The sequence below is a fragment of the Hyaena hyaena genome, unplaced genomic scaffold, assembly GCF_003009895.1.
Source record: "Hyaena hyaena isolate Hyena2069 unplaced genomic scaffold, ASM300989v1 scaffold_203, whole genome shotgun sequence".
NCBI classification, from domain to species: Eukaryota; Metazoa; Chordata; class Mammalia; order Carnivora; family Hyaenidae; genus Hyaena; species Hyaena hyaena.
The window spans coordinates 1,683,374-1,706,369 of record NW_024080835.1 but is presented as its reverse complement, the minus strand read 5'-3'; the positions used below and the strand labels follow the sequence as shown (position 1 = coordinate 1,706,369).

Below are 22,996 nucleotides of genomic sequence, written 5' to 3'. Positions count from 1 at the left end.
TGTATCTAGGCTGGGAGATAGAGGAGAAAATGGTGCCTTCCAGCTCTCTTGTTCCTAGAAGAGTCTCCTTAATATACCTACCCCTCCAGCACATGCTCTAAGCTTCACATATACTCTAGTCTTTCAAACTGTTGCTTCTGTGCTCTATCTCCATGGGACTTTTTGTTGTGCTGTCTCTTTAAGGGTCAGGGTCTCTGTCCTCTCAGCCTCCCATCTGATTTTTAAAGTTCAGGTGTGACAATCCCACTGATTCTAAGTCAAAATTAGTCCCCTCTAGTTTTCAAGGCCAAATGGGGAGTTGTCTTCTCCATACCTGGGATTCTTGGTGTGAGGGTCTGTTTTTCTCCCTTTTTCATGCTCACAGCACCCCTCCCTCCCAAGGACAGTCCCATGGGTCCCTTTAGCCCCAACCACTTCTCCACTCTCCCACCTTCTTTAGTGTGGCCTCTTCTCTACATGTAGCTGTGGAGAGTGTTAGGCCAGTCTTCCTCATTTTCTGGGTTTACACTGATTAGTGTGTTATCTAGTTGTAGCCTTGGGACAAAGTGAACTTGATCTTCCTACTCTGCCACCATTCCCTAAAGGCCTCAAAGTTGACTTTAAATATTCTACTTTAGTTGGGAGGTGGGTTCACAAGTGTTTATTAACATACTCAATAGTTCTACACATACGTTCTCTATAATGCATGTAATAGCCAGTCTAGTTTTCTCTATATGGAACCTATTTTGTTCCTAATTCTAGCTTTGACCCTGAATTAGATCTGTGATGCAGCACCCCCTATGTCTCACCCTGTAGCCCTGGGTAATAAATTGTAAATTGATTGTAGTTAAGAATACTTTAGAAACCACTAATTTTACTAAAAATTATTATACAATTTTAGAAATGGCATTTTAGGATCTCTTTTTTTTTCCTTCTAGTTATGATCTGCAGAAACGAATTGCTGAAATGGAAACTCAGAAGGAAAAGATTAATGAAGATACCAAAGAAATTAATGAGAAGAGCAATATACTGTCAAATGAAATGAAAGCTAAGAGTAAAGCTGTAAAAGATGTAGAAAAGTAATAATCTTTTGGAAAGTACTAAAAGTGTTTAGGTTGAATTCGTGTTTTTATGTGTGTGTATGTATATACATAGATATATACATACACATACATACATACATACACTTGCTAACTTTTCTGCCAGCACATAAATGTTATGCATTTGCCAGGGGTTTTGGGTGTCTCAGTCAGTTAAGCGTCCGACTTCAGCTCAGGTCACGATCTCATGGTCTGTGAATTCGAGCCCCACATCGGGCTCTGTGCTGACGGCTCTGAGCCTGGATCCTGCATCAGATTCTATTCTCTCTCTGCCCCTCCTCTCCTTGCTCGCTCTCACACTTTCTCTCCTCTCTCTCTCAAAAATAAATTTTAAAAAACAAAAAATATGATCTTTTTCAAACAAAAAATGAAAAGCTTAATTGCCCTGCATCCAATTGATCATTACAAATCATTACAAATGATAATTACAGATGAGTGCCCAACAATGGTCTGAAAATAACAAGATGCTGCCTCCTAGTGGCAAAATACAATAATATACAACAAATTTTTTTTAACCTGGCAGGTTAGTTGTATTAAGAATAAACAGACCACACATCAGACCACACATCTAATTGAGGTAGAATTAGATTACTCTAGATAGGTTTTTTTTGTTTGGGGTTTTTGTTTTGTTTTTAAGTTTTATGGTGACCTTTCTCAGTATTTCGTGACACCAATATCTCTTACCTATGTGGGGTTTTTTTGTTTTTTTTTAATTCTTTAAAATGAGTTTTACTTTATGGTAAAATGTTTCTATACCTTGACTTTATAGTAACCAGGAAATGTAATTATTTCCAATCCAGCTTAGAAAGGCAAAGCAACTCTTATAATCACATTTTAACGACTTCCTCAAATTTACTGAAAGGAGAGGACCAACTTGAAATGGCTAGCTCTAGAATCTTACCTTGTAAGAGCTTAGACACATTTACAGAGGCAGTGTCCCAGACAGAGCATGTAGCATGATGTTGAAACAAATGAATATCTAAAATAGTGACTAATAATACTTTTTCTTTACTAGGAAACTAAATAAAATTACAAAATTTATTGAGGAAAACAAAGAAAAATTTACACAGCTAGATTTGGAAGATGTTCAAGTTAGGGAAAAATTAAAACATGCTTCAAGCAAAGCCAAAAAACTGGAGAAACAACTTCAAAAAGATAAAGAGAAGGTAGGTTTTGAAAGAAATCTTCTAAATTTAATATCTGAATATCAGTTCTAATTTTTGTGGTTTTTCATGGATGTGCCACTCCCTCATTTTTTAAGAAAATGTATTGGGGTTCTGAATATTAAATGTTTTAGGTTTTATCTGATTGTGATTTTTTTTTTTTTTCCTCCAAAGGTAAATTCTGCATTCATTGCCTTTGAGTTTTTTAGAGTTTGTTTCTGTGGCATACATTGTTGGGAAAACACTTACCAAATCACCAATTCTATTTGCTAATAAACAACATATTTTTTTAATGGCTTAAAGAAATGTTTTTGGTTATGTATTTTGAAATTTCAAATATCTACAGAGGATTGATTAGCTATTCTGAGGTTTTAAAAATGAAACTTGGACCAGAATGCACTACTTCCTAGGAGTCCGTCCCTAATGATTAATTGGGAGTCTTTCAAACTATTTTCATAACTAACATATCTATAGATAGGACATCTAAGACCCTTCCCCCCAAAAAAGGCTTTATACCATATAATTACATGGTAGTTATAATATAGGGCTCTCCTTTATGTTGTATTTTTCCAAATGCATTTGTTTATAAAGTACTTTCTGCTCAATATGGGAATAAATCTTGTGTGAATCAGTGTTTGATGGTCATCATTTTGGCAAATGTTATAACTCTGCTACTAGATAATTTGAATAAACTAATATGGATTTGAGAGTAATGCTTAAATTGGACAGTCTAAGCCAACTGTAATTGTTATAGAAGTATTAGTTTTCAGACATCACATGTCAATAAGTGGTTATTACCAAAAGGTATTAATGGAATAAGCTACTAGTCCTACATGATGACTCTGGAAGGGTAACCTTGTGAAAGATTTTAGGATTTCAGGGAGTCCAGTGGTTATAAAAGTAATCCATGGTGAGATGCAATATACACCATGAAGGACAGTTCAGGAAATTCCACGTAGCCAGAGTATATTGGTGAAGAAGGATAGTTATAGCCTGAAAGTAGAACAGAAGGAAAAAAGACCTCATGGCCAGCTAGGGAGAATTCTCTTCCATAACAAATGAGGAATTCATAGAGCTAACTTTACTGTTAAGAGCGCAGAAATTGCAGTAAATGGTTAAGAAAGTATTTGCTAAAGTTAGCTAGTTCAAGTCACATTACAAAGGAAACCACAAAGACTTAGAGGATACTGAGAAATGCTTTTAAATAAGCCAAATATTGATGATATTGGATAGCCTAAAGGTGCATGCTCCTCCAAGTTTAATTTGTTTTACAATCTTAGGTTGAAGAATTTAAAAGTGTACCTGCCAAGAGTGAGAAAATCATAACTGAGACAACAACTCGAAATAATGCCCTTGAGAAGGAAAAAGAGAAAGAAGAAGAAAAATTGAAAGAAGTTATGGATAACCTTAAACAGGAAACACAAGGGCTTCAGAAAGAAAAAGAAGTAAGATTTTTTATCTGTTGGTATTTATTTAGGTGACTTTTTTTTTTAACCTGAAGAATATTTTTGTGTAGTAATAGTAAAAACTGAACTGTTAGAAAAATGTTGGACTTCTCATATCTAACATTCTTAAAAATAGCTTGGACTCTTCCCTTTTTGTTTTCTACTTTCCCATTTTAAAAAAGCTAACTAAATGAGAATTTATGGTGGAGGCAGGAAATGCCTCTATTTGATTTTATCCAGTAGTTTCTTGTCTTTTAATTAGTTAACACCTGTAAAAATATGGACCACACAGGTTGATAAGTACTTTTTTCCTCCTGTAGCACTTGTATAATAGTCTATGGCTCTTTAGTCAGTTCTTGGTTGAAATCCTCCATCAGTCATTATATCTCTAATCTTGTGTGGGTTGTTATGTCTCCAAGTCCTCTTTATCAAAATGGAAGGAAATATTACCCATCTTGTGAATCTTTTTTAAAATAAAATGTACATACTCTTACATAAAGTGCCTAGAAAGAAATTAATAAATGTTAGCTATTTTAGCACTTTGTTAATAAAACAAGAGTGTGAGGTCCTATTGATATATCTTATCAACCCAATAAGAGTATAAAACATGAAGCTTAGCTGTCTTTGTATTCACAGGCTTTTTGACAAAACTGAGTATGTTGAGTAGAAATTGTAAAAGGAGCACCTGGGTGGCTCAGTTAGTTATGTCTGATTCTTGATTTGGGCTCAGGTTATGATCTCAAGGTTTGTGAGTTCAAGCCCCACGTTGGGCTCTCCACTGACATTGGAGCCGGCTTGGGATTTTTGCTCTTCCTTTCTCTCTGACCCTTCCAAGAGTTCTCTCTTTCTATCAAATAAGTAGTTTTTAAAAGATAAATTATAATAGATAGTAGTATAGTAATGAGTTATGTTCTGTAAGATATGTGTAAGACTAAAATACATAAGTTTTAAACTTAAATACAAACTTTGTATGTTAATTATACTTCAGTGAAGTTGTATTGGGTTTTATGTTTTTAAGTTACAGATTTAATAGATTCTGTTTTGGAATAAGGGCAAGTTCTAATGCTATACTACAGAACTTTTATAAGTAAGATCCCCATGTGATAAAATAGCAATAGATAATGCAATAGCTTTCATGATAGTATATATGGATACAGATTTTCACATTTGCTCATCTAATATAGAGTGCTTCTATGTATCTTGGCACCCTGTATTAACGACAAAGCCAGGACACCCATCCAACTGTCTTCTTTTCTCAAAATAGTAGCTAAAAACAGAGGTTCTGCCACTTAAGAGTGATTGTATGACTATGAGGAAGTTATTTAATCTCAACCTGTTTCCTCAAAATGAACATAATTGTGGTATTTACCTCATGAGATTGTTATTGTTAGGCTATTTAGAATAGGCCTAGAACATTGTGAGCTGTGTGTGTGTGTGTGTGAGTGTTCATGATTTTTACTATCAGACATTTAAACTGATTATCTGATGACTTTGCACATAAACCCATGGTCCTGGGCCTATTCTCTTATGTGTGAAGTAGAAGGATTAAGCTTTTGTAAGTCTGTCTCTCATGCCATTATTCTCATAAATAGGTCCTTTCTACATAGACAATTATAGTAGCCCCAAATTTCTACTCACTTGTCAAATAATAACTAGTTTTGAGTATTACCTGGCCTTACCTCTAAAATTTACAAAGTTTCATGGGGTATCAGTTCAGTAAGTTAGTTAAGTGTCTGACTCCTGATCTCCATTCAAGTCATGATGTCACGGTTTGTGAGATCAAGCCCCTTGTGGGCTCTGCACTGACAGTGCAGAGCCTGCTTAGAATTCTCTCTCTCTCTCTCTCTCTCTCTCTCTCTCTCCCTCCCCCCCCCCCCCCCCCCCCCCNCCCCCCTCCCTCTCCCTCTCTCCCCCCCCTTGTTCCTCCCCTCTTCTCGCTCTCAAAATAAATACATAGACTTTGAAAAATAAAACTTCCAAAGATTCTCAACATAAATAAATATACTTGAGGAAACTTTATGCCAAAATAGTCTTTATCTTTACACTTTGCCATTTCAGGTAATGTAGACGACCATGGATCTAGAGTTTGCACTCAAACTTTTGTTCTTTGAACCACTCCGTTTTGTTGTTTTAATCTCCATAAAGCATATTTATATCTAGTTCATTAAGTGCTTGTGAAATCAGTTGGGAAGAGACTGTACAGTGAACAGTGGCAACTAGGCAAAAACTATTAGTGTGTTCAGCTTGTTAGAATTACTTATTTTTGTGTATTATGTTTGTAGAATCTTTAAAGTTCAATTCATGATATATGGTTTCCATTTGAGCTTAGGTTTAAAAACCTGTATTTCAGATTTAATGGAGTCAATCATATTTTAACAGAGTCGAGAGAAAGAACTTATGGGTTTCAGCAAATCAGTAAATGAAGCACGTTCAAAGATGGATGTAGCTCAATCAGAACTTGATATCTATCTCAGTCGTCATAATACTGCAGTGTCTCAATTAAGTAAGGCCAAGGAAGCTCTAACTGCAGCTTCTGAGACTCTCAAAGAAAGGAAAACTGCGATCAGAGATATAGAGGCAAAACTTCCTCAATCTGAACAGGAATTAAAAGAGGTAAATCTTAGCTTCTGTATTTTTTCTGAATATTGTTTATCAACCCTAGTTTTCATATATTTTTTCATATAGTTTTTATATATTTATATATTTTTTAATCTAAACATCTGAACTGACAAATGTATAAGAATGAATATATAAACCGTCTTGGTGTATTTTTTTCTGATTTTGAATTTATAGAAGTCATCAGGGAATTTCATGACGTTAGAATTTAAAAGTAAATTATCTCCAGTGACCACTTCTGTCTTGTTGGTGATTCAGTTTATTTTGGGGATAAACTATATATGTAACTTGAACTTTTACTTTATACTCTGACTGGTAATAGAGGTAATAATTTAAAGCCAAGAGATGAAGGAGAATGTCAGTTGAAAAAAATGGCTGATCTAACTTACGAGATTGAGAAACTGAGAGTTCGGGGGTTCATGTACATGTGTATGGTTCCTCTTGTTGGCAGCCTGACCTTTTTGTATAGCAATGGTACTATTCACCTACCATGTTCCTTTTCGTTTCAAAACAATTTTTTAGAGAAAATTATGTATATAATATATTTCATTATTTAGAATGCAAAGCACACTATAACCATAGTCCTGCCCAGTCTGTTAAATTCTGAGTCCTGTACCGAGGTCTGTTTTTGATTAGTGCAGATCTTAGGAATTAGGACACACTTATGCATAACTATGTGGTGGCAAACTGAGATTTCCACAACGCTAGCTCTACTCGTTCTATCAATCAGTATACTACTAGAACCATACTGCACTTAGGATCCTTATTATTGACCCAAATAATTTATATTCCTTTAAAATAGAATACCCATCTATATTTACAAACCCACACCCAGCAGTTTGGAAGTTTAGTTCTGGTTCAAGTGTTTATTATTGGTCTTTCCTTCTTTTCTGAGACATTATAAGCAATTCTATGCTATGGTTGGGCATATGTTTCTGGAATTCACTTTTTTTTTTTTTCACTTTTAGAAAGAAAAAGAACTTCAAAAACTCACACAAGAAGAACTAAAATTAAAAAATTTGGTTCGTGATCTTTTCCAAAAAGTTGAAGAAGCAAAGAGTTCCGTAGCAATAAATCGAAGTAGGGGGAAAGTCCTTGATGCAATAATTCAGGAAAAAAAATCTGGCAGGATTCCAGGAATATATGGAAGATTGGTAAAGTAGATTTATTTCGAAATGGCTATATATTTTTCTCAAGATATATAAATAAGTTTCTTCCTTTGACTTAACTGTAATACTGAGTTGCTATAACATTCATTTTTGTCTTAAAAGACATTTTTGCTCTTAATACTCAGTCATGATAATATTCTTTGTGGTATGGATTATCTCACATTAAAAGTTTTTTATTTTTAGTTTTAGATAATTATTTAATACTAAGGGAAAAAACTAGCAATCATAAGGAAATTTAACAAAACCACTTTTATTTTTAAATAATTTGATAAATTCTGGATTTTATACCATTATACTGAAGATTGTGGCTAGAATTTAAGGAAATCAGGGGTATAGCAGAAACCTAAGACTAGCAATAGTGGAGATCATTATTGCTCTTGAATTTGAAGAGGGAAGGAAGTTGTAGCCATGGCTAGAGTGGTGGCCAGAAAGAAATGGGGAAAATTTTCCAACCGCCTTCATCTCCTACCCTGCCACCTTTAGCTGTTAATTCACATTCTCTAAAGCTTAGAGAACCAAGGAGCCAATTAGTACAGTCCCTGAGTTAGCCTTCCAGAGAAAGAAGCAGAAAAGAGAATGATACGTAAGGGCAAATGAAAATTACCTAGCATAGTTGCTTCTGTGTCTTGCACCTTACTTACTTGAGAGATACAATTTGAGTCTATTCTGCTTTCAAAAAAAAAAAGCTAGTCTGTATGAATGTTGCTTCATATGGCTAATTAATAGGTTGATGAGCAGGCAAATATGTTTCATGGCGACTTACATAATCTTAGCTGGCTTTCAATAATTCAAAATTTTACTACTTTTTCTGTTTATTTTGAGAAAGAGAGTGCGCACAAGCTGGGGAGAGGCAGAGAGAGGGAGAAAATCCCAAACAGGCTTCATGTTCAGCATGGAGCCCAGCATGGGGTTTGATCATCGCACTGCGAGATTATAACCTGAGCCGGCCGCTCAACCAAATGAGCCACCCAGGGCTCCGATTTACTTATTTGTTTGTTTACTTATTTTTTAGAGAGCGAGCAAGACCCAGTGAGAGAGAGAGGGAATCCAAAACAGGCTTCACACAGAGTGTGGAGCCCAATGCAGAGCTTGATCTCACCCCCAGGATCATGACCCAGGCTGAAATCGACTCGGATGCTAAGCAGACTCAGTCACCCAGGAACCCCCAAATTTCATTGTTTTAGGAACTTATTTTCTTTATGCCATAGTACTTTGAAGGCTGACCGATCTGAAAATCTTTACATTTTCATACAGCAGTTCATTTTGTGCTCTCATTAAAAATCCAAACTCTGGGGCACCTGGGTGGCTCAGTCGCTCAGTCGGTTAAGCAGCCGACTTGGGCTCAGGTCATGATCTCCCGGTTCGTGGGTTCGAGCCCCACGTCGGGCTCTGTGCTGACAGCCAGCTCAGAGCCTGGAGCCTGCTTCAGATTCTGTGTCTCCCTCTCTCTCTGCCCCTTCCCTGCTCACTCTGTCTCTCTCTCTCTCAGAAATAAATAAACATTTAAAAAAAAAATCCAAACTCTGCATGTCTTAGAAAAATTTTTAAAGGTACATTGAAAACTAGGACTGATTGTCTTTATAAAAGGGGAAGGTTTTTCAATTTGAAAAATATGTAGGAATTGCAATGAAATGATCCTGTGCTTAATTATTGATTGTGCAATGATTTTTTTCCCCCTCTGCCTCTTATTATTAGGGGGACTTAGGAGCAATTGATGAAAAATACGATGTTGCTATTTCATCCTGTTGTCATGCATTAGACTACATTGTTGTTGATTCTATTGATACAGCTCAAGAATGTGTGAACTTCCTTAAAAGACAGAATATCGGAGTTGCAACCTTTATAGGTTTGGATAAGGTAGGTATTCATAATCTACCTCTGATTTTATAGTACTAAATTGTTTTCTGATTTTGAACTCTAGCTTTTTTTCATTATAGTTATTTATCGAACACCTGGTAGGTTTTGAGGATTATTTTAGGCTATGGGATTATATACTTGTAGGAAAAAACCTTGCAATGCCTCCCCTAAAGGAGAAAACGTTCATATTAGAATGACTAATATCTTGCGTTTCTAACTTCCACCATCAATAACTCCTTTTAATAAAACCCCTTTAGGGGCGCCTGGGTGGCTCAGTTGGTTAAGCGTCCGACTTCAGCTCAGGTCATGATCTCACAGTCTGGGTTTGAGCCCTGCATCGGGCCCTGTGCTGACAGCTCAGAGCCTGGAGCCTGCTTCAGATTCTGTGTCTCCCTCCCTCTCTGACCCTCGCCTGCTCGCTCGCTCGCTCTCAAAATAAAGGCATAAAATTTTTTTTTAATAAAAAAATAAAACCCCTTTATAGAGATAGGATTCATTTACCATAAAACTCACACTGCTCTCTCAACAATAAATAAAACCTTTAAAAAATAAAAATAATAAAAAAGCTTAGAGTGTAGTGGGTTTTAGTGTATTTATAACCCTATGACCACTAATTTCAGAATAGTTTCATCACCCCAAAAAGAAATCTCATACTCATTCACAGTCACTACCTATCTCCTGCCACCTGCAGTTTATAATCTGCTTTTTGATTTACCTGTTCTGGATATTTTGTATAAATGAAATCATGTAATATGTAGGTTTTTGTATATGTCTTCTTAGATTTTCAAAATTTATCCATGTTGTAGCATGTATCAGCAGCTCTCTCTTTATTGCCAAACAATATATACCACATTTTGTTTATCCATTCATCACTGATGAACATTTGTGTTGTTTCTGTGTTTGAACTATTATGGGTAATTGCTGTTGTGAGCATTCATACACAGATTTTTGTGCATACCCATGTTTTTAGCTCTCTTTGGTTAATATCTAGGAGTAGAATTACTGGGTTACCTGTTAACTGTTAACTCTTTGAGGAACTGCCAAACTCTTTCCCAGAGTGGCTGTGCAGTGTCCTACCTGTAATGTATAAAGCTTCCAGTTTTTTTACATCGACAGCAACACTTGTTTGTGCATCTTTTTTATTAGAGCCATGTTAGTTGGGTATGTAGTGGTCTCTTCATTGTGGTTTTGATTTGCATTTCCAGATTACTAATGTTGAATATTTTTTCGTGGGTTTATTGGGCATTTGTTTATCTTCTTTGGAGAAATAATCATTCAGATTCTTTGCCTATTTGTTAATTCATTTGTTTTTATTTGTCTTATTATTAAGTTTAGAGAGTTTTTTAATATATTTTGGGTGCAGGTCTCTTGTCAGATATATGATTTGCAGGTGTTTTCCCCCATTTCGTGTGTTGTCTTCACTTCCTTGATGGTATCCTCTGAAGCACAATTGTTTAAAATTTTAATAAAGTTGAATATTTTTTAAATGTGGTTTCTTATGTTTTGTGTGTCTTTTATCTAAGAAACTACTGCATAATCCAAGCATATGGTGGTTTATCTCCTGTTTTCTTCTAAGTTTTATACCTGTAGCTTTTACATTTTGGTTTTTAATCCATGTTGAGTTAATTTTATAATACAGTGTAAAGTAAGATGTAACCTCTACTCTTGCATGTAGATATCCACTTGTTTCAGCACCATTGGTTGGAAAGACTATTCTTTCCCCATTGAATTTTTTAGGCATCCTTGTCAAAGATCAACTGACCATAAATGTAAGGGTTTATTTTTGGGCTCTCAATTTTTCTATATATATTTTTTTTATATATTTATTCTTGCATTAGTACCACACTGTCTTAATTACTATACCTTTATAGTAAGGTTTGAAATAAGTAGTCCTCTAATATTGCTGTTCTTTTTTTTTTTTTTTCTTAATGTATGTTTGTTTTGAGAGAGAGTGTGAGCAGGGGAAGGGCAGAGAGAGGGAGAGAATGCCAAGCAGGCTCTGCTCTGTCAGGACAGAGCCCGTTGCAGGGCTTAGTCTCACAAACCATGAGAACATGACATCAGCTGAAATCAAAAGTTGGGACGTTTAACCAACTGAGCCACCCAAGCACCCCTAATTTTATTCGTTTATATCAAGATTGTTTTGGCTATTCTGAGTCCCTCTAATTTCCATATGAATTTTAAGATTAACTGGTCAGGGGCACCTAGGTGGCACAGTCAGTTATCATCTAACTCTTGATCTCTGCTGAAGTAGTGATCTCACGGTTCTTGAGATCGAGCCCTGCATTGGTCTGTGCACTGATGGTGTGGAACCTGATTGGAATTCTGTCTCTCCTTCTGTTCTTCCCCAGCTTGTGCTCACTCTCTAAATAAATAAACCTTTCAAAGAATTAAAATAAATAAGCTGGTCAGTTCTGGGGGTTCAGGGGGAGGCAGTTGGGATTTGATGCAGGTTGAATTAAATCTATAGATCAATTTGGGTAGTTATTACCATGTTAACAATTTTAAACCTAAACAGTCCAGGAACCAAGAGTGTCTTCCATTTATATAGCTCTAAATCATACTATAATACTTTATAGATTTTAGTGTATAGGTCTTAATGTGTTGTTAAATTTATTTCTACATTTTTTTGGGCTTTCTGTCTTGTTTAATATACATGGAATTTTTTTATCTCACTTTTAAGTTATTCATTACTAGTGTATAGTAATAGAATTTTCATATATTGATCTTGTAGCCTACTTAGTTATTGTGTGTGTGTGCATTCATTCCATAGGATTTTATATATAGTTAAGATCACGTCATTTGTGAATAGAACTTTACAATTACTTTTTAAGTAACAGTAAAATAATTAAGGAGATATTCAAAACCTTGTATACATGTTCTTACAAGTTACATATATACATATATATATAATGTAAGTGATACCTGAAAGAAATGATACATTGTTTTACTTTTTTTTCTTTCTTTTTTTAAACTTTTAGATGACAGTATGGGCAAATAAAATGACCAAAATTCAAACTCCTGAAAACACTCCTCGGTTATTTGATTTAGTAAAAGTAAATGATGAGAAAATTCGCCAAGCTTTTTACTTTGCTTTACGGGATACCTTAGTTGCTGACAATTTAGATCAAGCCACAAGAGTAGCATATCAAAAAGATAGAAGATGGAGAGTGGTGACATTACAGGGGCAAATCATAGAACAGTCAGGTAATGAAAGTTTTTTTTTTTCCTGGGGCGCCTGGGTGGCTCAGTGAATTAAGCATCCAGTTTTGGCTCAGGTCATCTTCTTGTTTCAGGAGGCCGTGTTGGGCTCTGTGCTGACCACTCAGAGCCTGAAGCCTGCTTCGGATTCTGTGTCTCCCTCTTTCTCTGCTCCTCCCCTGCTCTTGCTCTGTCTCTCTCTGCCTCTCAAAAATAAATGTGGGGCATCTGGGTGGCTCAGTCGGTTAAGCGTCCAACTTCGGTTTGGGTCATGATTTCACGGTTCATGGGTTCAAGCCCCACTTTGGGCTCTGTGCTGACAGCCAGCCCAGAGCCTGGAGCATGTTTCCAGTTCTGTGTCTCCCTCTCTCTCTGACCCTCCCCTGCTCACGCTGTCTGTCTGTCTCTCTCTCTCTCTCTCAAAAATTAATAAAACATTAAAAAAATTAAAAAAAATATATTAAAAAAAAACTTTTTTTGACATTGACTTTAATCTTATTGGGAGAGATCGCTAAGTCTGACTTCTGTTTTATAGGTACAATGACTGGTGGTGGAAGCAGAGTAATGAAAGGAAGGATGGGTTCATCAGTTGTTGAAATCTCAGAAGAAGAGGTCAGCATATATAAAATTAGGGTCTGATTTTTTTAAAGTTTATTGATGTGTAACATACGTACTATAAAATTAAGCCTTTTTAAGGATACTCAGATTTTAAATTAACAGATTGGATTTTGTATAAATGATATGTATAAGCTGTGGGATTTTTTAAATGTAAAACCCTTAAAGTTCTAAAAATAAAACATGTTAGTTTAGAAAGTATGTGCTCAACATATGTATCTTTCTGATATTACATTTGGATCATATGGATATTTCATAATTTAGTCAATCATTATATGACATTTAATGTTTTTTCGCATATAATTGGTTTAGTGCATAATTGTTTTTTCTATTTCAAAATAAGTATATGCAAAGATTTCCGATACACATTTCTAAATTTTATTTCAAAATATTTTACATGCCCACAAGTATGAGAACGTCAAGATGTCTAGAAAAAATTACTGTGTTCTATTAATCAGAACACTATACTTTTTCTGCCTTTAAAAACATATAGTGTACTTGGATGTCCTGGATACTGAACTTTTTCCAAAGAGGTATCCCTTGATTCTCCCCTGCCTCCCCATATTTTGAAATAGTTTATATCCTTCCACTTAAAAATTTGAATGGTATAAATAGGTACAACACTTAAAATTATCTTTCCATTTGATTCTGTAATACAGACGTTAGTTTGACCATTTCCTAAGCTTTAGGATTGGAAATTGGAACTGGGTTTTTGGTTTTGTTCTGATCTTTAAAATGAGAAGTTGGCGTTTTCTTCATTCCTAAGTTTATTTGGCAATTAATCTAAAATGACTCTTGGAGAAAACTTATTTCACTGGTACTCTTTGTAGGTAAATAGAATGGAATTGCAGTTGCAGAAAGACTCTCAAAAAGCAGTGCAAATCCAGGAACAAAAAGTACAACTGGAAGAAGCAGTAGTTAAGTTAAGGCATAATGAACGAGAAATGAAGAATACACTAGAAAAGTTTACTGCAAGCATCCAGGTACTCTTTTATCAATATTAGCTAATACTATTGGAATTCAGTAGCGTTTGGCAGAAGCATTTTGTTGTTTGCTTACAATTTTAGAAAATAAGTGAGAAGAATGGTTCTCTAGGTGAAAGGCCTATCTCTTGATTTAATGCCCTATTGGCAGTTTTCCTCCAGTCACAGCTATTCTTGGTTTCTTTCCATTTATACTCTTTGGAAATGTATCTTAATCTTAATATCTGAGAAACCCTTTATTTTCATTCTCCTTTAATAGTAGACTGTATCCTAATTATGAAAAAGCAGTTCATAACCCACTATTTTAAACAAACAATTAGCAGGAAATATCCAAAAGATGATTATTCTTACTTTTTATGTATGTTCTTCAACTTTTTAATATAAATACCTAGTCTTTGTGTTTATGGTAGATAAGGATATGTGTATAGATTTTTACTGAGTCGTGTTAATTTTTCTTAGTAAATTGTGGTTTTCTTTCTAAGCCAGTGTGAATTTACTTTGTTTACAGCTGCTTTTGAGTGGGTTCTTTTTATCACAATTTGATAAAAGCTTTTCTACGTTACTATGAATACTGCTACGTTTAAAATATCCTTGTTAGGGACTTCTGGCTGGCCCAGTCAGTGGATCATGCGACTCTTGACCTCAAGGTTGTGATTGAGTCTTACATTGGGTGTAGAGATTACTTAGATATAAAATCTTTAAAATAAATAAAATATCCTTGTTAGGTATATGTTTATACACTCATCCAATTATTTCCTTACATTAGATTCCTAAAACTATAGTTATTACCCAAAGGCATTGTTGCATAATGCCAATTGTCTTCAAATAGATGTTCCAATTTACTTTTAGTAGCGTATGTAAATAATTGTTTCCAAGTCTGTGAACACGAGGTAGTCTTCAGTGTGTTGTGAGTTTGCTACTCTGTACCAAAAAATGGCATTTTAACTTGTATTTATGATGAATTACAAATTTCATGTGTTTGTTGGTTGTTTTCACGTTTTATGTTAACTGTGTTTTCTGCCCTTTTGCTATTAGTATTTGTCATCTTAAAGATTTTAAGTGTCTTTTATTCAAAGTGTTTAAGGCAAATGTTATTGTTACAGTAAGTTAAAATATTGACCTGTAATGTTAAAACATTTCTGTAGCGTTTATCTGAGCAAGAAGAGTATTTGAATGTCCAAGTTAAGGAACTTGAAGCTAATGTACTTGCTACGGCCCCTGACAAAAAAAAGCAGAAATTGCTAGAAGAAAATGTTAGTATTTTCAAAAAAGGTATGTGTCTAAGGGTACACACTTCCTTCTTTTTTTCTTTTGAAATTTGCCAGAAATAGGTTTTTGATGTTCAAAATGTTTAAAATAGTTTGTAGAATAAAAATAGCAGTTACATACTTATCTGCAAGTCAGTTGCTCTGTTTTATGGTTTCTATTATTATTTTTTTCTTTTTGAGAAAGAGAAAGCGCACAAGTTGGGAAGGGGCAGAGGGAGAAGGAGAGAATGCCAGGCAGCTCAACCTCACAGACAATGAGATCATGACCTGAGCCAAAATCAAGAGTTGGAAGCTAAACCAACTGAGCCACCAGGCACCCCTCTATGATTTCATTCTTAAAAGATTATAAAGTATGTACTATTTAGTACTTCATTTAACCAGTAAGAAAACTTAAGGCACAGTGGTTTATATAATTTGCCCAAAGTCATCATACATACAGCATTTAGAGGAATTGAGGACCAAGACAATCTGATTCCAGAACCAGTGCTCTTAATTTTACACTTTGTATACTTTGGCTCGGTCTTACCCTTCAGGATAGTAGTAGTTCTATGGATTTAGGAAACAGGGTATCTGGCGAAGCTAAATTGCTTTAAAGCACACAAGAAATAAGTGGTATACACATGAAGAAAAACGGTCTTTGAAAACTTAGAAAACATGTTTTCCTTCCAGAACTCTATTTTGTACGTGTAAATATGTAAGTGTTCTACCAATATCATAAGGGAATTGATAGACTTATAGCCAAAATTGGCTTTGAAATTTAAATCCCCTGATCATGTACTTGAGCAGCCCTGCTTTTCTTTTCATGTTAGCTTCAATCATAGATGTGCATCTTATTGCAGGAGGGGGGAGTGATAGGTTATAATGACAGACCCCTTCCTGACTTGACCAGAGACACAACAGAAGTATGAGTGCTATGTGATGCTTAGGAGAAGAGCATTCTCAGATCATAGGGTATAAAGGCCCTGAGGCAGGAGTATGCTAGGAGTCCTCAGGAACACAATGAAGCCAAAGTGGCTAACAGAAGAATCCAGATAATGTAGGGCCTTATAGGCCATGGCTCCAAGAGAAATACCCACTAGAGAGTGATGTACAAAGGAAGTGGCATCACCTGACAAGGGTTTTTTTTTTCCTTGGATTTATTTTGGATCTCTATTTTGGTCATTGGTTAACCTCATGCTTCTCTTTCTCCACACATTACTTGTTGTGACTGGTTTGGTGGTACCTAATTGTCAAATGAGCAGCCAAAAATGTGCATGTGTCATCTGTAGCAGCATTTTCAGATACTGTCAGAATATGTATTTCCTTCTTAATTGAAAAGGAAGCCTTGACTTTATTAGGAACCCTATATATATATATTGGCTGATATCAATACTATTAATATCTTCTATGAAGTACTCATTTCTACAAGTGTATCTTTAAAATTAAGGCATCATTTTAGAATTTAAAATTAAAAATTTAAAAATTTTTAGAATACCTTTTTATAGAGAATAAGGGGAAGGTGGTTATAAAGACTTCAAAATTACAGATTATATATGCCACAGTTTTTCCTCCTACTTCTAATAGACCTGCTACTATAGATATTAAAAAAGAAATGTATGGTAGATACTTAAGATGTTCTGAAAGGTACAATTTTTCCAGGGCATTCTGGCCCACCCACCTATTCCCAATACTAGTTGTGGTGCCAGCCCCCATAGTAGCTAGTGCTTTGACCCATAAGTGAGCAGAGCATATGTAGCCGAATGGAATTTTAACTTCAGAGAACATTGCCACTGTAAGTAAAATAATTTCATTAGAGTATCTTTGGGAATGGAGGAGGATTACTAGTTTTGGCAATATAGAACTTTAAATGTGTATATTTAATATCCTTAGGATAAAAGGGGGATAAAGAGGCCAAAAAAAGGCAAGAGTTGTTTTTCTAGGAGCCAAGTGGTGATTTCAGAAATGTAAAAAATGAGTTTTTGGAATCCACCTCAGTGGAAGGCTGAAAAAATTTTCTGGACAAAAAGAGAAATTGTAAATTATGAGATTTATGGAATTGTTAGAATTAAAACCTACCTGACCAGGAAGAGACAGTGGGGGGGAAGCAGTCATTAAGTCCTCATTCAATCCTGTTTTTAGCAAATTCAGCCTGCCTCCTGTGCCAAAGGCCCATATTCCTCCTTTAGGAGCTTTGTGGGACTCGTTCCATAAGTTAGCGTTACTATTAACCTTTCTAGACATAAGATAGCTTCAACTCTTCGTCTTTTTGCCACTTCTCATTCTTTCTGTATTGTATAGTGATTAGAATTCAAGTATGGAGAAGAGAATCCACCCTGGCTAATGTAATTGTGATCTGTGTGTTTAAGAGAGCATTAGATTGTTTACAGAATCACTGGGATGACCAAAGGAAATTCTAAGTTGAACATTTCTAGAGCTGTTCTGAAGAACCATCAAAAGAATTCTACTACCTCTTCTACAATTGGAAAGTCATCTCTCAAATTGGGAAGATGACACTGCAGCTACCAACAACAGAAGCACATTGCTCCTGTCCTAATTCATGTCGTCATACTTAAGTGCTATTGCTTGTCAATAGTCACAAAACTTCTGATTGGACACAAGAACTTCTAATGCCACCAAGAAAATGGAAATTTCTGTGACTGCTTGCCAGCAGAAACCTGTCCAATTCATCACATATGCCTTCCAAATTATGTGAATTCTTTCAACTGAATGGACCCCAATTGTGTCAGAAGCATAGATACAAGGGAATCTGGGAAATAGAATTTTAGTTTTCTGTGCCACAGAGAAAACTGCCAGTTCATCCTCCCTCCCCTACTTTGTTACAGCATGTGAGGGAGAACTTTGTTAGATTAGCGGAATAAAATAACCACAGTTCTTTTTTTTTCACAGAGAAGTTAATAGGCACAGAGTCTGAGGGTAAAAATCATTATGAGACCAATAGTCAAGGAAGGACCCTAAGAAAAAGTTGCAGAGATTTTTGGAAAATGCCTCAGGGCATGAAGCCATTAAGTAGGTTGTGCTTATGGCTCAGCCAGGTAATTAAATCATGTGTTGTTAAAATACCATTTGTTCTGACATAGGGTATTCTAGTTTTTTTGAAATACATTTCCCTAAATATATAAAATTCCTTTTGCATGCATCAAGTTAAGTCATGACTGAAGTTTACATCTAACAAGTGGTATGTGTGAACCCAGAAACACATATGGACTTCTTTTTATTTCAGAATATGACAGTGTGGCTGAGAAAGCTGGTAAAGTAGAAGCTGAGGTTAAAAGATTACACAGTATCATCGTGGAAATCAATAACCATAAACTCAAGGCCCAACAAGACAAACTTGATAAAATAAACAAGCAATTAGATGAGTGTGCTTCTGCTATTACTAAAGCCCAAGTAGCAATCAAGACTGCTGACAGGTAGAGTTATGTGTACTGCCTAACTTGTCATCTTGCTACCTCCACTTTGGAAAAGGAGTTGTTTAAATTTAATGCCCTTCAAACATTTCCGCTGTTATTTATTAAGCCTGACATGTTTTGGGAAACCTGTAAACGTTTATGACCGTGTGTGTGTTTTAAGTAGTAAATAAGTATGCTTTGGCATACAGAACTCCCCATTACTATGTGCACATAAAAATTAGACTTTTGTTTCTCTGGCTTAGAGGACTAGATGGTCGTTAACTTAAATAGATCTGTATCTTAGGAAAATAAGAGGTAAACCAAGACCCCTCTTAGCAAAATTGTCTTGGTAACTTTTTAAATTACATGATTATTCCATTGTTCCAACTCAACAAAAAGTTATTAACCATTCATAGATCTTGTTTTTATTTAATTTTTTTAAATGTTTGAGAGAAACCGAGTGTGAGTCGGGGAAGGGCAGAGAGAGGAAGACACAGAATCCAAAGCAGGTTGCAGGCTCTGAGCTGTCAGCACACTGTCTGATGCAGGGCTCAAACCCACGAACCAAGAAATCATGACCTGAGCTGAAGTTGGACACTTAACTGACTGAGCCACTCAGGCGCCCCCATAGATCTTGTTTTTAAATCAATTTTTAGAATATTTATTGGTGTTTCTAAAAAATTAGAGCTAAATTTAAGTATATAAAATGTTGAAATGTAAACAGCTATTTCTTTTAAAATTATAAGATTGATTGCATATTGATTATGCAATCTTTGGTTCTCAAAGATAAAAGCACTAATAAGCCATTTGTTTATGTGAAGAGCAAAAGTTTGCCTAAACACATTTGTCAAAGTAGAAGTAACTTTTTGGGGGGGGGGGGGGCTTGATGCTCTTTCTTTTTTTTTAATTTTTTTTTTTTTACAAATAGTTTGTCAAATTAGTTTCCACATAACACTCAGTGCTCATCCCCACAAGTGCCCTCCTCCATGCCCATCTCTCCTCCCCCCAGAAGTAACTTTTTTAAGGGAAAATATGGTCCTTGTTGCCCTCCTTAGGAAACACATGTTGCCCTAACTGGGAGGTACTGTCTTATTTGAATGTATAACTTCAAGGGTATAGAGATTTAAGAATCTCCAATCTGATAAGAAAATGACAAAATAATAATTCAGTGGACAACTTTGCTTCATGATCTAAGTTTCATCAATTTATACTAAGTTTAATATACAACATCCCAGAAGCATATTCAAGGATGAGTTTTATTTAAGAAGTCATAAATTTTAATGTCTCTGATAGAAAAATGTCTCATTAATGTCATGACGTTTTTTGCTAAGTTCTCAGAAGCAGGATAAAGCACACATTACATTTTTAATGTATCATTTTGCTTATTTAGAAATCTTAAAAAAGCACAAGACTCCGTCTTTCGCACAGAGAAAGAAATAAAAGATACTGAGAAAGAAGTAGATGATTTAGCAGCAGAACTAAAAAGTCTTGAGGATAAAGCAGCAGAGGTTGTGAAGAATACAAATGCTGCAGAGGTAAGACTTAAAGATGGGAGTGAATGGTGTTTGAAACAATTTAAAGAGTTGGATATGTGATTTCTGCTTACATAGTAAGCACACAATAAGTTAAAACTTTTATAGCTATATTCATATTTGTATAATAAAAAGATGAGTATTGTCATTTTTCTGTAAATAAACTTTTAAAATGCATGGGACATAGGAAGAGATTGCTAACTTTATCTCTAATGTGAAAAATACCTGTTCTTTCCATTTAGAAGGGTCCTTATCTATAGTAGTTCTTCTTGGTTTTTAGGAATCCTTACCAGAGATCCAGAAAGAACATCGTAATCTACTTCAAGAACTAAAAGTAATTCAAGAAAATGAACACGCACTTCAAAAAGATGCACTTAGTATTAAGTTGAAACTTGAACAAATAGATGGTCATATTGCTGAACATAATTCTAAAATAAAATATTGGCAAAAAGAGGTAAGATTGTTCAATTTCATTAAATGTAACTTTAAATGTCCTGTATGAGTTTTTTGTTTTGTGTTTGAGATGTTATGATTCTTAATTCCAAGAGATAAATCACTATTTAGGTGTCTAGGGGACGTAATGAATAATATATAATAATTGTTATATATAGAAAAATCTGAATAATGGGTACATTAATCAACATCTTACCCCAGAGCTGATTCAGAGATTTAACAGAAGGCCTCGTGAACACTTGGGAACACTAGAACTGTTTTTCTTGAAGTCCTTTGAAAAATAATTGCTACAGGGGCGCCTGGATGGCTTAGTCGGTTAAGCGTCCGACTTTGGCTTAGGTCATGATCTCGCAGTTCATGGGTTCGGGCCCTGTGTCAGGCTCTGTGCTGACTGCCAGCTCAGAGCCTGGAGCCTCTCTCAGTTTGTGACTCCCTCTCTCTGACCCTCCCCTGTTCACTCTCTCTCTCTCCCCTAGAAATAAATAAAACATTAAAAAAGAAAAAAATAATTGCTACAGAAATTAGCCACAATTCCTTAGAATCTATTTTTTTGTTATATAGGTAATTTTCTCATATTGACTTGATGTTTTTTAAACAATAACTTCCCTAATGTTCATCTAAACTGAACTTTGTAGATTTCAAAAATATCATTGCATCCCATAGAAGATAATCCTCTTGAAGAGATTGCAGTTCTGAGCCCACAGGATCTTGAAGCAATCAAGAATCCAGATTCTATAACAAATCAAATTGCACTTTTAGAAGCCCAGTGTCATGAAATGAAACCAAACCTTGGTGCCATTGCAGAGTATAAAAAGAAGGTATGAATAAATTGTTGATGATTCAAATTCATTTTAGTCCTTAGCCCAAATTGTGAACTTTAATTTCATATAAATAGCAGCATTAATTCTCATATCAAATGAATAACTAGATATTTTTCTCATGATATTTTTTTCATAGGAAGAATTATATTTACAGCGAGTAGCAGAATTGGACAAAATTACTTGTGAAAGAGATCATTTTAGACAGGCATATGAAGATCTTCGGAAACAAAGGCTTAATGAATTCATGGCAGGTTTTTATATAATAACAAATAAATTAAAGGAAAATTATCAAATGCTTACTTTGGGAGGTGATGCTGAGCTGGAGCTTGTAGATAGCTTGGATCCTTTCTCTGAAGGAATCATGTTCAGGTTTGTAATTTGTACTGAGTTTTGGATCCTCTTGTTAACATATCTCTACATATTTTCCAAACTCTCAGTAATTTTTTTAGGGGTGGGAGATAAAGGTTAGAGCTATAGCTTGCTTATTTGGTGATAAATACTAATTTGTTTACATACTAGCAGTTCATAGCACAAATTATGAGCAAGCAGCAAATATTTAATTTTATACAGTATTTTCTCTATTTCATTTTTTTAATTTTTGAGCCATTTCAGCATAACATCAGGATTTTAAAATTGCAAAGCAAAACCAAAATATGTGCTGGAAATGGAAGAATAGCAAGATACTGACTTGCTATTTAAATCTTAAGATTTTGGTATGTGTTTCTGTATAATTATCCTCCAATAACATTTTTTATAAAATAACCCCCAAAAAGTTTAGATTTGTGAAAAGCAAATTAGAGATTCCCAAGGAAGGTAATAAAAGCCATTTACAGAAAACCAATCATGAAATCTTTACCTTTGCAACTAATTTGACTAATGAGAGATTTTGTTAATTCAGTGTTCGACCGCCTAAGAAAAGTTGGAAGAAGATCTTCAATCTTTCAGGAGGAGAGAAAACACTTAGTTCATTGGCTTTAGTATTTGCTCTTCACCACTACAAACCCACTCCCCTGTACTTCATGGACGAAATTGATGCGGCCCTTGATTTTAAAAATGTGTCCATTGTTGCATTTTATATATATGTAAGTAATCATTTAGAGGTTTTTGTTCTGGGAATTTTAAGGATTCCTTAACAATACACATGGAATTCATTGACATATTTCTTTTGCGCTTTTTCCCTATACTTTTAATTCTACGTCCTATGCTATCAGAGACCACGTCCTTTATTTGAACCAAGTACTTCCTTTTTGGACAAGTAAAATATAAATTGATAATGTAAGGTAGCAGAAACACAATTTAGGATCTCTGGTCTCCTGCCTATTTTCTCCACTAGAAGACTTCTAGGCAGCCACTTCTAGGTATTCCAAAAGCATCCCAAATTCCTCTATAACTCATCTACTATGTC

The 22,996-nt window shown here is 35.1% G+C and overlaps 1 protein-coding gene across 1 annotated transcript in view; it reads left to right on the top strand.

Moving 5' to 3' along the window:
* SMC4 (structural maintenance of chromosomes 4) overlaps positions 1–22,996 on the top strand; it is a 43,746-nt gene that overhangs the window by 20,093 nt on the left and 657 nt on the right. The window contains exons 8-23 of the mRNA XM_039241955.1: positions 918–1,058; positions 2,095–2,245; positions 3,523–3,687; positions 6,067–6,300; positions 7,272–7,457; positions 9,168–9,329; positions 12,311–12,536; positions 13,066–13,142; positions 13,976–14,128; positions 15,274–15,400; positions 18,617–18,806; positions 20,176–20,320; positions 20,598–20,771; positions 21,406–21,588; positions 21,728–21,960; positions 22,490–22,673. Of these exons, the coding sequence (XP_039097886.1) occupies positions 918–1,058; positions 2,095–2,245; positions 3,523–3,687; positions 6,067–6,300; positions 7,272–7,457; positions 9,168–9,329; positions 12,311–12,536; positions 13,066–13,142; positions 13,976–14,128; positions 15,274–15,400; positions 18,617–18,806; positions 20,176–20,320; positions 20,598–20,771; positions 21,406–21,588; positions 21,728–21,960; positions 22,490–22,673 (2,731 nt within the window). The remainder of the gene's footprint in view (positions 1–917; positions 1,059–2,094; positions 2,246–3,522; positions 3,688–6,066; positions 6,301–7,271; positions 7,458–9,167; positions 9,330–12,310; positions 12,537–13,065; positions 13,143–13,975; positions 14,129–15,273; positions 15,401–18,616; positions 18,807–20,175; positions 20,321–20,597; positions 20,772–21,405; positions 21,589–21,727; positions 21,961–22,489; positions 22,674–22,996) is intronic.